The sequence below is a fragment of the Clinocottus analis genome, unplaced genomic scaffold (assembly GCF_023055335.1).
Source record: "Clinocottus analis isolate CAN_PGR_092001 unplaced genomic scaffold, fCliAna1.0.p SCAF_7, whole genome shotgun sequence".
NCBI classification, from domain to species: domain Eukaryota; kingdom Metazoa; phylum Chordata; class Actinopteri; order Perciformes; family Cottidae; genus Clinocottus; species Clinocottus analis.
In genome coordinates, this window is record NW_027176229.1 from 19,544,388 (window position 1) to 19,557,308 (window position 12,921).

Here is a 12,921-nt window from a genome sequence, read left to right on the forward strand (position 1 = left end):
CACACACACTATGTTACGTAAGGCTTCTGTTTTGTTGTCTAGTTTGATTACAAGTGAGAGAGAGGCGTATCGGGTGACTTTAAGGTGTATTTGGTTGTCTATGTTGTTAACCTGATGAGTGTGGGTGTGTGTGTGTAGGTGCCAGGGCGATGGCTGGAGTGCGTACTCGGAGCGAGCAGGCCTACACAAACTCCTTCAGAAACAGACCTTTGAGTCCGACGTTGAGCCAGACAACCAGCAGAAGCCAGTAAGAAACACAAATGCAGCATACGACATACAAAGACACCTTCTGACTATTTCTTACTCCATAAAAGAGATGTCTTATCCTCATTCAAAAAGCCTTCTTCAGAGCCGGTCTTGTGCAGTATGGCGTGCACAGCGTAGCCGCACTGACTGAGGAGGGAAAGAAGTGAAGAATTGTTTCAGTCTCGTCCTGCTTCTGCTGTGTCGGTCTACTGTTGTGTATCAGGACTGTTTTATAAGAGCATAGTCCACATTGGCCCTCTGTTTAGGTCCCATTAAAGTGAGAGCAAGTGATGGAAATAGCCCAGTCCTGATACAGATTTGTATATTGTCCTACGTTTTATTATTTGTATTAAGTTGCATTAGCTTTATACATTTTAAAGGGTTCAAATGTAGGAATAGAGTTTTTTGAATTTTTTGAATATCATATATTTGCATTCTGAGAATGTTTGAGCTCACGGCACTCTCATGATTCACTCTTATGTGAAGCGAGAGCCAGGAGGGGATTATTTTATTTCGGCAGAATATCTTTATTTAACAGAAATTCTAGTGGCCTGGCTCTATCCAAAATTTGAAACATCACAAAATAACATTTTTCTTCTTCATCTTCTCTTATTAGTGTACTGAATGAACAAACAAAATGATGTGTGTACAAAAAAAACTAAAATAAAAAGTGAAATAGCCATGCCGCGGCTATTTTCTATACTTTTCTTCACAAACATGAGGCTGGTCCAGATCTTTTCATCAAAAAAATTAGCAAGAAAGCAAGTAAGTGCATTTCCCAAAATGTCAAACTCCTAAAAGAACTACAAATGAGAAGCTTTGTCCTTGAATGCAAATACGTTGCACAGAGTTAAAGTTTCTTTTGTGAGAGTAAAGGCATTAAGTGGGAGCAGTGTGGTAGTCCATTCAAATCAAGGCTTGCGAGATGATGTGAAATGTGAGGGAGGAGTGGGAGACAGGGCTGGGGGGCACTTTAAATAGTGCACACAACGTTGTTTTGTTATTCCTATCACTCTTTCCCCTGCAGCGGCTCTTTCAAGTTTACTCCGTCTGTCTTGCACGAAACTAAACCTGAAAATTGTTCATTCTAACTCTCGTGACCTCTGTGTGTTTATCTTGACAGTCGAGAAGATGTTGTGGTTTATTGTTTTGTGGTATTCTTTTTTTGTTTATATGCTGCTATCCACGTTGTTTCAAATCAGTAGCTTACGTCTGCATGCCTTAGTCTTTTACTTTCATCACGGATCCCGGCCTCAGTAGTCGACTGGCATTACTTTGAGCCAAGTTCCCGTCCTCTCTCACTTCCCTCTCTCCTGCTCTTTTGTCTCACCGTGGCCAAATCCCCAGCTCCCAGCATCAGGCAGTCCCAGCCAATCCAAGTCCCAGTCAGCGCCACTCCCAGCCGTCCCTCACCACCAGCCAGTCTCACCAGCCCCCTCCTGTCACCCCATCCTTGCCAATTCTGGTTAATCACCCCAACCAAAAAGGCCCTTATTACCGCTGCGGGCTTCCCATGAGCTACATGCCAGAAAGAGAGTCACGGGAGGGGAAGAGAGGGAAAGAACGGCACTATTGTGATGCGCCCTTGGAGCCGCGACAGGGTGAAGCTTCACCAGGGTGGAAGCTTGGTCAGTCCTCAACAGTGGTTTGGGAGCTGGCATGTGAGACTCGTGGATGATGGGAATGAAAGAGACAAGAAGGATGTGGAATGGGAGCATTGAGGTTATGCACTGCCCTGTAGCCGAGTCTGACTAATTCCTTATGCTGCCAGTGCCAGCCTGAGTGACCACTGAGGCTCCAATCAGTTAACATTAACACAGTTTAATATTTATTTATTTCTAAACAGGAATTAAAGCTCCTTCCTGGCTGTTGATATGTCAAATATAATTTGAGATAATGTGCTTTTGTGCTTGACTTTCAGCCACAGGCTAAACAAAAAGAAAGAAGTATTTGTTGCCTTTGCTTACCAAAGGACAGAGGATGTTAAAGCTGGGATGGTTCACGTTAAAGTCAGAGTTTGGATCTATTTGTATGAGGGGCACCAACACATCGATACATACCAAGTGTAAGAATTCAGTATATTCCAAATAACACATCTGGAAATGAGGTGGAGCTCTTAAAAGCCAAAGGGCAGCATACATATTTTACAGCAGAAGACATCTTTTGTGCATATCTCAGGCTTGATTCACCTTGAGGGTGTCTGAGAGGTACATTTGCATATCCCACTGCTATGTTAAGTTAGTTAATTATTTTTTTTCCAATAGGCCTGTGTTATTGCTGGCAGGGCATTTGGATGTAAAACATATGCAGCGTCTCGTAAGCTTGTTTTCCACAGCTATTATTGCTCTCGGTCAATGAGCCTCTTTGCTTCAATAATTTTTGCCCGGCATGCCATCAGCCTGCTGGGAGATCTCTGATTACAGATCTTGATCAGCTAATGTACAATGCATCAATATGGTTAGTGACGAGTAAGTCATACCACCCTATTGTATGACAAAATTCAATGACCGTATATCCCACAATCTGGGGACTTATTTAAATGTATGTAACTTTGAAAATACAGCAAGAAAACTGCATGACCGATGGAAGCAGCTGCTAATGGTTATTGTCGCATAAAATACCTAAAATGAACATAAACATGATCAATGTGTTGTGTGTTCTCTACATGGAGTAAGCCTTGATCAGGCAAAAACACACAGGAGACTTTCAGTGTCTCCAGGCCTAAACAGAAGCCGTCTAGACCGCGTAAATGCCTGTTAGGTGCTTTTTGTGTCTGTTGACAACATTGAGGCTGCGTTTCCAATGTAGTCAATGTTGTCAACTGTTCATAAAAGGCTATGGGAGGCCTTTTTTTCTGTTAACTCAAACCTCATGATTATGCTGTTTGACTGGAGGAAGAAACGGCTTTGTCTAAATATCCATTAATATCGTATCTGCACCCAATTTCATCAATGTCTCTCTAACAAATATCCTTCTGGATATTCTGCCTGAATATAATACCTCCTTATTTTGCTCATCCTTTGTTTTTTTCCTTCTCCCCTTCCCCCTATTCTCTCTGTTCTCCCCCCCAACTCCAACCCCTTAACCTCTCCCTCTGTCCTTGCCCCAGGTCACGTCTCCAACACTCGCGGGGCTGAGTAATGACTCTGGCCGCACACTGACCTCCTCCGACTTTAACTTGCGGTGTTTGACCCCGGACCAGAGAGTGGAGGGTCTGCTGGCCTTCAGCAGCCACGAGGAACTAGACCGCTTCAACCAGGAGGCACGGCAGGGCTACAGACACCCCGAGCTGTTTGCTCTGTACCCACCCGCCGACGAGGTGAGATGTAGAGAGGGTTGGTTACTCTTGCGCTGTAATATTGTACCAGTGCTTGCGTGCATATGGGAATGTGTGCAAACAGTTGGTCTGACTCTGTAAAGATGGCATACGCACCAAGATACAAAACCAATACAAAGAGTTCAAGTCATACAACTCCTCTCCCATATATATATATATATATATATATATATATATATATATATATATATAGCGCTTTCTTCCCCAACTGTGAGATTGTCTCTGGTTTTTTTTCTTTCTTATTTCCTCTTTAATTTCACCTCCCTCAATTTGCAAACACCAGTGAATCTTGCTTCTTGCTTAGTATCTTAAATCTCCTCCAAATTACATTTTCTTTTTGCATGGTTTGAAAACTTTCTCTGCAACTGTGCTCCAGGAAGATGCAGTGGAGATCCGGCCCATCCCTGACTGCCCCAAAGAACACACTGGAGACCGCATCCTGATCCGATGCCAGGCCATCAAGTATGTCATACATTTTTATAATACTGTAGGAGGGTTGGGGGGTTTACAACAGCTGCCCTAAGATGGACAAGGAACCAACAGTTAGCTGTGTTAAAGGGAAATTATTCCTACACCCCCCTAGTTTATGAAAATGACCTTTTGCTCAGCATTCAAAATACAGTACATTCTTGTCTGTCACATCTGATCATGACTTTAAAGTCTGAGTCATTCAAAAAGGCTTGCAGTAGATGTGACAGACGGCGCAGTATGGGAGAGTGGAGGGCGGCTGTGCAGTACAGCGGCTGCTGTTCTTCTCCAGAAGAGCCCCGTCCCTCCCTCTCTCTGTGGGATTTGGTCTCTTTCTCTTTATTTCTATCATTCATACACACAAACACAGAGTTGCTCTGCATTTCACCCTTGATCTCACTTGTCCTTCTTGCATCCCATGAAACTGCCAAATGTTTTCGTTGAACTCATCGCTCCTCTTGCAGTGGTTTGGCAACTTCATCCCCTATCCTTTAGCCCTCATTGCAAACCTGTTATCCCTTACTGTCCTACATTTTATGTATGTATAGGGAATAACCAGAGCACTAATATTAGGTATGTTAAATATCTGTCTCTCTTGCCATATTTGATGAGTAATGTCCTTTTTCCTTCTTGGCTTTATAGGTTTGAGATTGACATTGAGCCCATATTTGCCACTATGGCCTTGTATGACTTAAAAGAGAAGAAAAAGGTAAGAACACATTACTTCACAGTAGTCCTAATGTTGACTATGTAATGATGTATGTCCTGGAAACTTGTTCGACATGTTCGTCTTGCTACATACAATACAGGGATAGGACAAAATTACAAACCACTTACAGTATCCTCCAGTAAATGCTTGTTTGGTGACACAAACGTCTAATTTAATAGGAGACAGTTGCCATTTAATTGCTGGTTCATTTTGTCACTTGTTGTTTTGCAACGTGAGGCATAGAATCCCAATTGTGTCTGAGTGTGTGTGCATGGGTGTGTGAGTGGCAAATTGTAAAGCGCTTTGGATGAAAGAATCATAGAAATGCAGTCCATTTACCAAAGATCACATGATGTCTGTCGGTCACTTTGGAGGACACATGAGAAATGGAGAAAACGTCATTAACAGAGAGGAACACTGGTCACAAAGAAACCTTCATTAACACGGACTGATTCTTTACAAGAAGTTAAGTTGGGGCCTTTGATGACGTCCCAAAAAATAGCCCCAGGATTGAGTTAATATGATATGATATGAAAATGATAAATATTTGATTGAATTAAACACGTTAGGTGTTGTATAAGCTTAAAAAATGCCATCAAACTGGGGTGTTCGGCTTATGTAATTGATTGTGTTTCCACCCTTGTGTTTTACGGTAGCTATTGCATGCTGGGAGGTCTGAAAGTTTCTTTTGGCAGTCAGCATTGAAGGATCAGTGTTATCTTATCTACAAGGTTTTATGTCTCATCTTCCTCACATATTTATGCTCCCGTCAGTCGTCATGTTTTGCTTCTATAACTACTAATACTGTGCCGCATTTTACCACTCACCCATTTTGAGCCACGGCTGTTTGCATGTTTTCTGTGGATTTACACAGCTGGATAGTTTTAGTTTTGTGTTTGTGTGTGTGTGTGTGTGTGTGTGTGTGTGTGTGTGGACTGAAAGGATTTAGTTGGTACTTAAGTGCTCATGGGTCTCTCGGATGAGAAAGGGTTTTAGCCACTGGCCTTGCTCGCTGCCCAGCTGCTTTCTAGCTCGTCTGCAGGATGGACGGCTTTTAAGATGGTCCTTTTAGAGTGAGATGGGCCAATTTAATGCCCAATATTTCTTTTAAATGGACTTCATATAAGCCGGTCTTGGGACAACACAAGCAGTGCAAGCTTTCCACTGTAAGACAAATGTCGCCTAATATGTCAGAGGTGACATAAATATATTTTTGTTCCATTTTCTAGAAACGTCAGTGCACAAGAGCAGAGCTGAAGTGTTACATTGTCAAACACTTAGGATGAATACTTTTATCATGTGTTAAACTGAAGGGTGTGTGTCCTTGTGGAGTTCTTCACAACATCCTGCCTATTACATTGAGCAGAGACAGATCCAGACTGTTAAACAGCTATGCAATGTGTCTATGAGTGAAGGAGAAACTGAAGAGCTTGTTTTATCACTTGGTTTTAATTGGTGTGGAACTGTGAAGCATTTGCTACTGACCCATTTTATTTCTGAACCCCTCATTATTTTACTTTCCGCCTTTTAGTACACTGATTTTGTTTTCTCTGTCTCCTCAAGAGTCTAATGTTTAATTTGCCTCTTTGCTTTAGTGTGTCTCTGTTTCCCTGCATCCCTTTCTTTTGTCTCTGTATCCCTCAGGGATTGTGCTGCTCTGTCTCTTTTTTTTTCAATCATTTTTGTTGTTTCACATCTGTGGAATGTGCAGCAGATGTTCCTATAATTCCATGTAATACTTTCGTTATTAATCATGCCTCTCTGGTCCATCAGCCAAGGTACAGACACAGGATTTGACCGAAACATGCGGGCATACTTATGATATCAGATTCACGGATAAAAACAGACAAATGTCCTAGAATAGACATGCAAATTCACAAATATGTCATCACAGTAAAAATGAGTTGAGAAATGTCAGCTTCTCTCCATGTTTACTGCAGGCATTAGTAATATTCTTCCTGTTATTCTCCTACAAGACCAGACAAGCGTAGTTTCGCTGGACTGTGAATGCACCCCCCGAAAACATAATGAGCGATCAGCACCACAGCGTTTTTCTTTTCTTCAAACATGCAGTGGATACTCTGCAAGCAGTTAGCTATGTGTTCCAGTCTGTCTGTAGTTTGGTCGACAAGACATTTCTTACTCACTGACGCAGCAACCTCAGAAAGCAGAAAAACTGCAGATTCATGGAGCTGATTTGGAGACTGCTAGTGGAAAAAGGGGCTGATGTCTGGCCTGAAAATTTGCATTCACTTGGCACTTCTGTCGAAAGGTTTTTAAAGGGGTCTTACGACACGCAACATCTTGCCACAACGGTAGCAAAATTGGCAACGCTGGAGTGGTCGTAAGTGTGCCACGTTCGAAAACGTGAAGCATTCATTCTTAAACAGCGTGTCAGTCATTCAAATAGCCTCTGTGGTCCGATAAACATGTCATGTTAAAAACAGCAATTACATTCCTCGTTTCGAAGGTTTATTTTCACAAGTGAGTGTTGTCAGATAGCATGATATGCTTTTTTAAGTCAGCTGGCTTTGATTAGTGAGAAGCCATTTCAGAAAGTTCCAAGAAGTCATGTGTCAGTACGAGGTGGACTCCTCCACAGCAGGCTTTTGAGAACCCTCGCTCTCGTGGTGAGCGCGTCCCTCATGTTGACGTGACCGGGGTCTTTTCCGTCACAAACGCTACGCTGAAGTTTGGCTTTCTGGCTTGTCGGAAACCACTTTAAACGGAATTCAGGTTATAAAACCGAGAATACTTTGCAGAGTCTGGAATCTGATCACAGTGTGAGATCGTTTTTCAGGATTCCAGTTAACAACTCGGGCAGGTTTGGCTGACCTAGCAGTTCGCTTTGGTGTGGTCAGTATACCAGAGAGTGACAGAGAGTGTTAAATGGATTTTCAGTGAAAAGGATCACATGACACACACACACACACAAACACACAGAAGGGCCGGGTCAGACCAGGCACATGGCTCTGGTCCTAGCCCGAGGTTATTCGAAAGACGAGTAGATGACGCGCTCCGTTGGGCAGATTTTGATTGTCTATTATTATATGGTGAAGAAAAGATCACTCCCTAATTGCACACGTTCGTCACAGTTTTTGTTTATATTGTTCTCTGTGCTTGAAGAAAATGTTTCATACAAAAATCAATGGATGATGTATATGTATGCATTTTCTTCGTATGCCTGAATTTCATGTCACTAAAATATTTTATTAACAAAAGTAATAATGTGGTGAAGAGATATATTTTCGGACATAGAAAAGTTTAACTTTTTTTTTTTTTTTTTTGAACTCCCCCATGTTTCCCTCCAGATATCAGAGAACTTCTACTTCGATCTGAACTCTGAACAGTTAAAAAACTTCTTAAAACCTCACACCCCTCATGTGGATCAGTCTTCCCTGGCCAGATCTGCAATCTTCTCCATAACCTACCCTTCCCCAGACATCTACCTGGTCATCAAGGTAATAGTGAAATCCATAGCACATGTGAACAAATCCTAACAACAGTACGGAGCAGAAGTAAAAGGATTCAGCTATTTTCATCTTGTCTTTAAATAACTTAGTCCTACTCCCAGATTGGTTTTATATACCATGCAATTCAGTTCAATGCAGCCTTTGTGTCTCTTGCTTTTCAATATATGACATGTATATTTAGGTTTGATCATTCTGAGCTGCTCTAATGGCTCATGAACTTTGTGTTTTCAGATTGAAAAGGTTCTCCAGCAGGGAGAGATCGGTGATTGTGCTGATCCCTACATGACACTGAGGGAATGTGACACTGTAAAGGTAATGTGGCAGAGATATTTTTATTTGTCATTAAACAGTCAAACAAAATACTGCAGATTTCGTCTTTTACCGTCATCGTGCAAACATCTACTGTTATTAAACTACAGACCTAAAGTTTTTTTAATTTTTTTTTTACAACGTTCATAAAAAAACAACTTATCTTTATCTTTTGGTTTTTCAGAACAAGGACAAGCTTGAGAAGCTGCGAAATCAGGCGGAGACGTTCTGCCACCGGCTCGGTCGCTATCGCATGCCGTTCGCTTGGGCAACTGTTAATATCATGGAAGTCATCTCCACTGCTACGCTAGACCGCGATGTCACCGACTCTGACAGCCTAAAAGGAGGTGTGTGTGCTTGTCTGTGTTCGCCCTAATTAAGTGGATGCATATGGTGTGCATTCCCATAGATTGTTTATAGCCGTGTGCACGTTTGTTTTTCCAGGTAAATCCAGCAGTATTGACCGGAGGCCGCAGCTTCCCAGGAGGAATTCTGAACGTTACAATACCATTGATGATCAATTTTGTAACGTGTCTGCCTTCAAACCTGCCACCATCACGATCAGCACCATCTTCAAACAGGTCAGACAGCACCCCGCACACCAGGAGACTATTATTTCTTTGAGATACAACCTACAGTGTAACAGACAGACCAGCTTCTCTTTGGCCTTGTCTTTGATCAAACATGACACTCCATCAGAGTGTTTCTACTATAATAACTTCACTGTGAAAACGATGTATGAAATGGATTCATGGATGGATGTATTGATTGTGTTTTTTTGTTGTCGTGTGTGTGTGTCAGGAGGGAGATCGTTTAAGTGATGAGGATTTGCTCAAGTTCTTGTCTGAGATCAAGAAAACCTCCACGCCACAGAGGAGAGTCAAGACAATATCAGGTCATCTCTCTCATCACATCTTAAGACTCAATCTGAGAATTTTATTTAATTTCATACATTGAGGAATACTTCTACACTATGGGAATTCGGTGTATCTGCTTTCTTGTAGATAGTTGAAGAGATTGATACCAGTCTCAGTCAAAACTGTGACATACAATATGAAGCTACGGCCAGTAGCTGGTTAGCTTAGCACAAATACTTTGCTGCCTTTGCTTTGCTGTTTCCCCCTGTTTCTGTTCTTCATGCTAAGCTAAGCTAACCAGCTGCTACCTGTAGCTGAACTCGGCAATAGAGCGCATGAGCAGACTTCCCCAAAATATAAAACTATTCCTTTTGAGTTCAGTTTGATTCGATTTTTTTTATTATCAGTGTGTGTATTGTTTGTATTAATTATGCAAAGAATTCAAATGACATGGCGTGAAATCATATGACGCATGCAAAAATTGACTTCTCTTGTGTCTTCCAGGTTCCATAAAACTGGACATGTCTCCAGTCCACGACACGCCACTGGCATGTTTGTCCACTGAGCTCATCCCTCTGATACCTGCGGCTGAGAAGAACATTCGGCCAATCAAAGAAGTGCTGGAGTTCCCATCCAGTGAGGTGTATGTCCCTCACAACATTTACAGGTGGGTTAGAAGGCATGATTTACTGTATACAACTGAACGGTCTCACACACTCTTTTTACAGCTGTTTCTATATTGCATTTTTATATCCATAGATACTTAACAAAGTGGAATTTAAAAAAATGTTTTTTAATGAAAATGTTTATATGTTTAATACATTTTCTTTGTCAAAGTGAAGTGGAACTTTCCCCTAAAATACAAAAAAAGTATTCACAGCTTGAGGTACAAACAAGTTTGTGTCCTCTCACTGAAAGACCAGAGGCAACATGAACAGTCATGCTGCACTCTTCACTGAGAGCTGACACCGCTTTGCTCTTTCTAGTGTTGCATCTATTTTTAGGCCTTTCCGTCCAGGCTACCTGTAAAATTGCCTCTATATGGAGGCTGCCTGTGTGAGCAGAGGTTTAAACGACACTCAATTCTGAAATGCTTGTCACGAAACGTAAGTGATGTCATGTGTGAACAAGTTCCCTGCATGGTAATTACACACTGACATTCTCTGAGCATTTGTTCAGAGGAATCTGCGGGTTTTCCACGTAGTCCAGGTTTCTACAGATTACAGTCTAGTATTAAAACCACAGGTCAGAGTGAATTATTGGTTTTCTGGACTTTTGTCATGACCAAGATGTTGCTGCACCAATAGTGCCACCTAGTGATGTATATTAGAACTGCTTGATATTATATATGGATATATAGAACGGCGTTGCATGATTTGTTTCATGTTTCAATAACACAGCCTCTTTTGTGCTTTGTCGTCTCTCTCTATCCCATGTCAATGTAGGAACCTGCTCTATGTCTACCCGCAGAGGCTTAACTTTGTAAACAGGCTTACATCAGCAAGAAACATCACCATCAAAATGCAGTTTATGAGCGGAGAGGACCCAACCTACTCCATGCCCGTGAGTGCTGCTGTTTTTAATCTGTGAACTCACTGCGCAACAGTGGCATGGATTTGTCCTCATAGTTCAACTGGATTTTCTCATGAAAGGGTGTGCATTTTGTAATTACATTATTATAACGGCACCCTACAAATCCCCCCATCTCTCTTACTGCAATTATTCCTCCTTTTTCATACTGACCAGTACAAGATGCCTTCCTAAATTGCTTTCAATGCAAGTGATGGAGAACACAATACACTGTCCTATTTTTGTGAAAAGATGTATTCAAAAGTGTATCTTGTACCGCTAATTTGTGTTTTTTCCCCACCTGTTCATTCTCAGGTCATTTTTGGGAAATCAAGTGGCCCTGAATTTTTACAGGAAGTCTACACCTCTGTTACCTACCACAACAAGCAAGTACACATTATTGAGGTTTAACTATGTCATATTTCTGGCTTGTGATTACTCCTGTTCTCTCGTTTCTCCCCCTCCATCCTCACTCATCGCTGTTTCCCTCTGTCGGGTTTAAAACTCCCTATTTATTTTTATTTATCTTCAGGTCCCCAGACTTCTATGAGGAAGTGAAGCTGGCTCTCCCAGCTCGTCTTACAGAGAGACATCACTTGCTGTTCACCTTCTATCACATCAGCTGCCAGCAGAAACAGAATCAGAGCGGCAGCTGTGAGACGCTCATTGGATACTCTGTGAGATTTTGTCCTTTTTCTTCGAGTACATTTAGAAAAATGCTTGGGAAGTAAAAGTACTGCTGTGCCTTATAACGTCCTGTGCATAAGGGATTACATCTCAAGAAAACACAGACCCACATTAGTACAAGATTCTGCAGCAAATTTAATTAATTTAATATTAAATAGCAAGTTCCTATTCGGATAAAGTGTACACAGCTTGCATACTAATTTTTCACTTTTTGTTCTTCTCTAGTGGCTGCCCATAGTGAATAATGACCGACTGCAGACGGGTCAGTTCTGTCTGCCCATTGTCTTGGAGCGACTACCCGTGAACTATTCACTGCACACGCCTGAGGTAAACACACGGATTATTAACATTTATGTTCACATTTTAGACGTATGTTCTGCATGTCCATATCATGATTCTGTATGCAAAGGAGCCAGCAAGTATTCGTAGAAGACTTTAGACATTTTGAAGACTGCACACGGACATGGAGGACAGTACACACAGCTCTATTTCCTTTGTCTTTGTCGTGTAGAAACTTCCTCCCCAGACTCCTCCGGTCAAGTGGATGGAGAGTCACAAAGGAATTTTCAACCTTGAGGTCCAGGCCGTGTCGTCTGTACACACACAGGTGAGAATGTAGTAAGATATCCACCCTAAGGCATACTGTCTTTTTACACTTGTTTGTCTGTTTCTAATCATCTCTTTTCCGTACCAGGACAACCATCTGGAGCGTTTCTTCACCCTGTGTCATGCCCTGGAGGGTGGAGCTACGTTCCCTCTGCGGGTCAGGGAGGAGAAGATTCCAGAGAACAAGCTGGAGCATGAGCTGAAGCTCAGCATCATCTCCCTGTCCTCCTCCAGTTTAGAGCCTCTGGTCCTCTTCCTCCATCTGGTGTTGGATAAACTCTTCACCCTCATCATGCAGCCCATGGTCATCGCCGGCCAGACCGGTAAGGAGTTAGCTCATTTGTCAAGCAAGGACGTCAAACATTTCTGTGCTCAAGCGCCTGAATATTTACATTCTATAAGTATTTTTAACATTTTATTGGCTACATAATAAACAGATTAATCAATAATGAAATTCATAGTTGGTTTCAGCCCTAGACACAAAATATAAGTGTTTGAGAGAAAGATGATGAGCTGTTTAAAGTCTTCTACATTTATTGAAAAATGTTATCAAAATTGTTAAGATACATTTTCTACTTAATCAACAAATACATTGAGCTCTTATTGATTGGGATACACAACTTAATGTTTTTTTTAAGAACAAGAAAGGTTTCTTTTGTC

General features: G+C 41.7%; 1 protein-coding gene across 1 annotated transcript in view; it reads left to right on the forward strand.

Annotated features, from left to right (window-relative positions):
• Positions 1-12,921, forward strand: part of dock8 (dedicator of cytokinesis 8) — a 48,341-nt gene that overhangs the window by 12,999 nt on the left and 22,421 nt on the right. The window contains exons 5-20 of the mRNA XM_068566692.1: positions 139-247; positions 3,356-3,565; positions 3,960-4,045; positions 4,694-4,760; positions 8,072-8,221; positions 8,465-8,545; positions 8,727-8,889; positions 8,987-9,123; positions 9,344-9,437; positions 9,904-10,066; positions 10,845-10,962; positions 11,284-11,354; positions 11,501-11,645; positions 11,881-11,982; positions 12,167-12,262; positions 12,350-12,584. Coding sequence (XP_068422793.1) covers positions 139-247; positions 3,356-3,565; positions 3,960-4,045; positions 4,694-4,760; positions 8,072-8,221; positions 8,465-8,545; positions 8,727-8,889; positions 8,987-9,123; positions 9,344-9,437; positions 9,904-10,066; positions 10,845-10,962; positions 11,284-11,354; positions 11,501-11,645; positions 11,881-11,982; positions 12,167-12,262; positions 12,350-12,584 — 2,027 coding nt within the window. The remainder of the gene's footprint in view (positions 1-138; positions 248-3,355; positions 3,566-3,959; positions 4,046-4,693; positions 4,761-8,071; positions 8,222-8,464; positions 8,546-8,726; positions 8,890-8,986; positions 9,124-9,343; positions 9,438-9,903; positions 10,067-10,844; positions 10,963-11,283; positions 11,355-11,500; positions 11,646-11,880; positions 11,983-12,166; positions 12,263-12,349; positions 12,585-12,921) is intronic.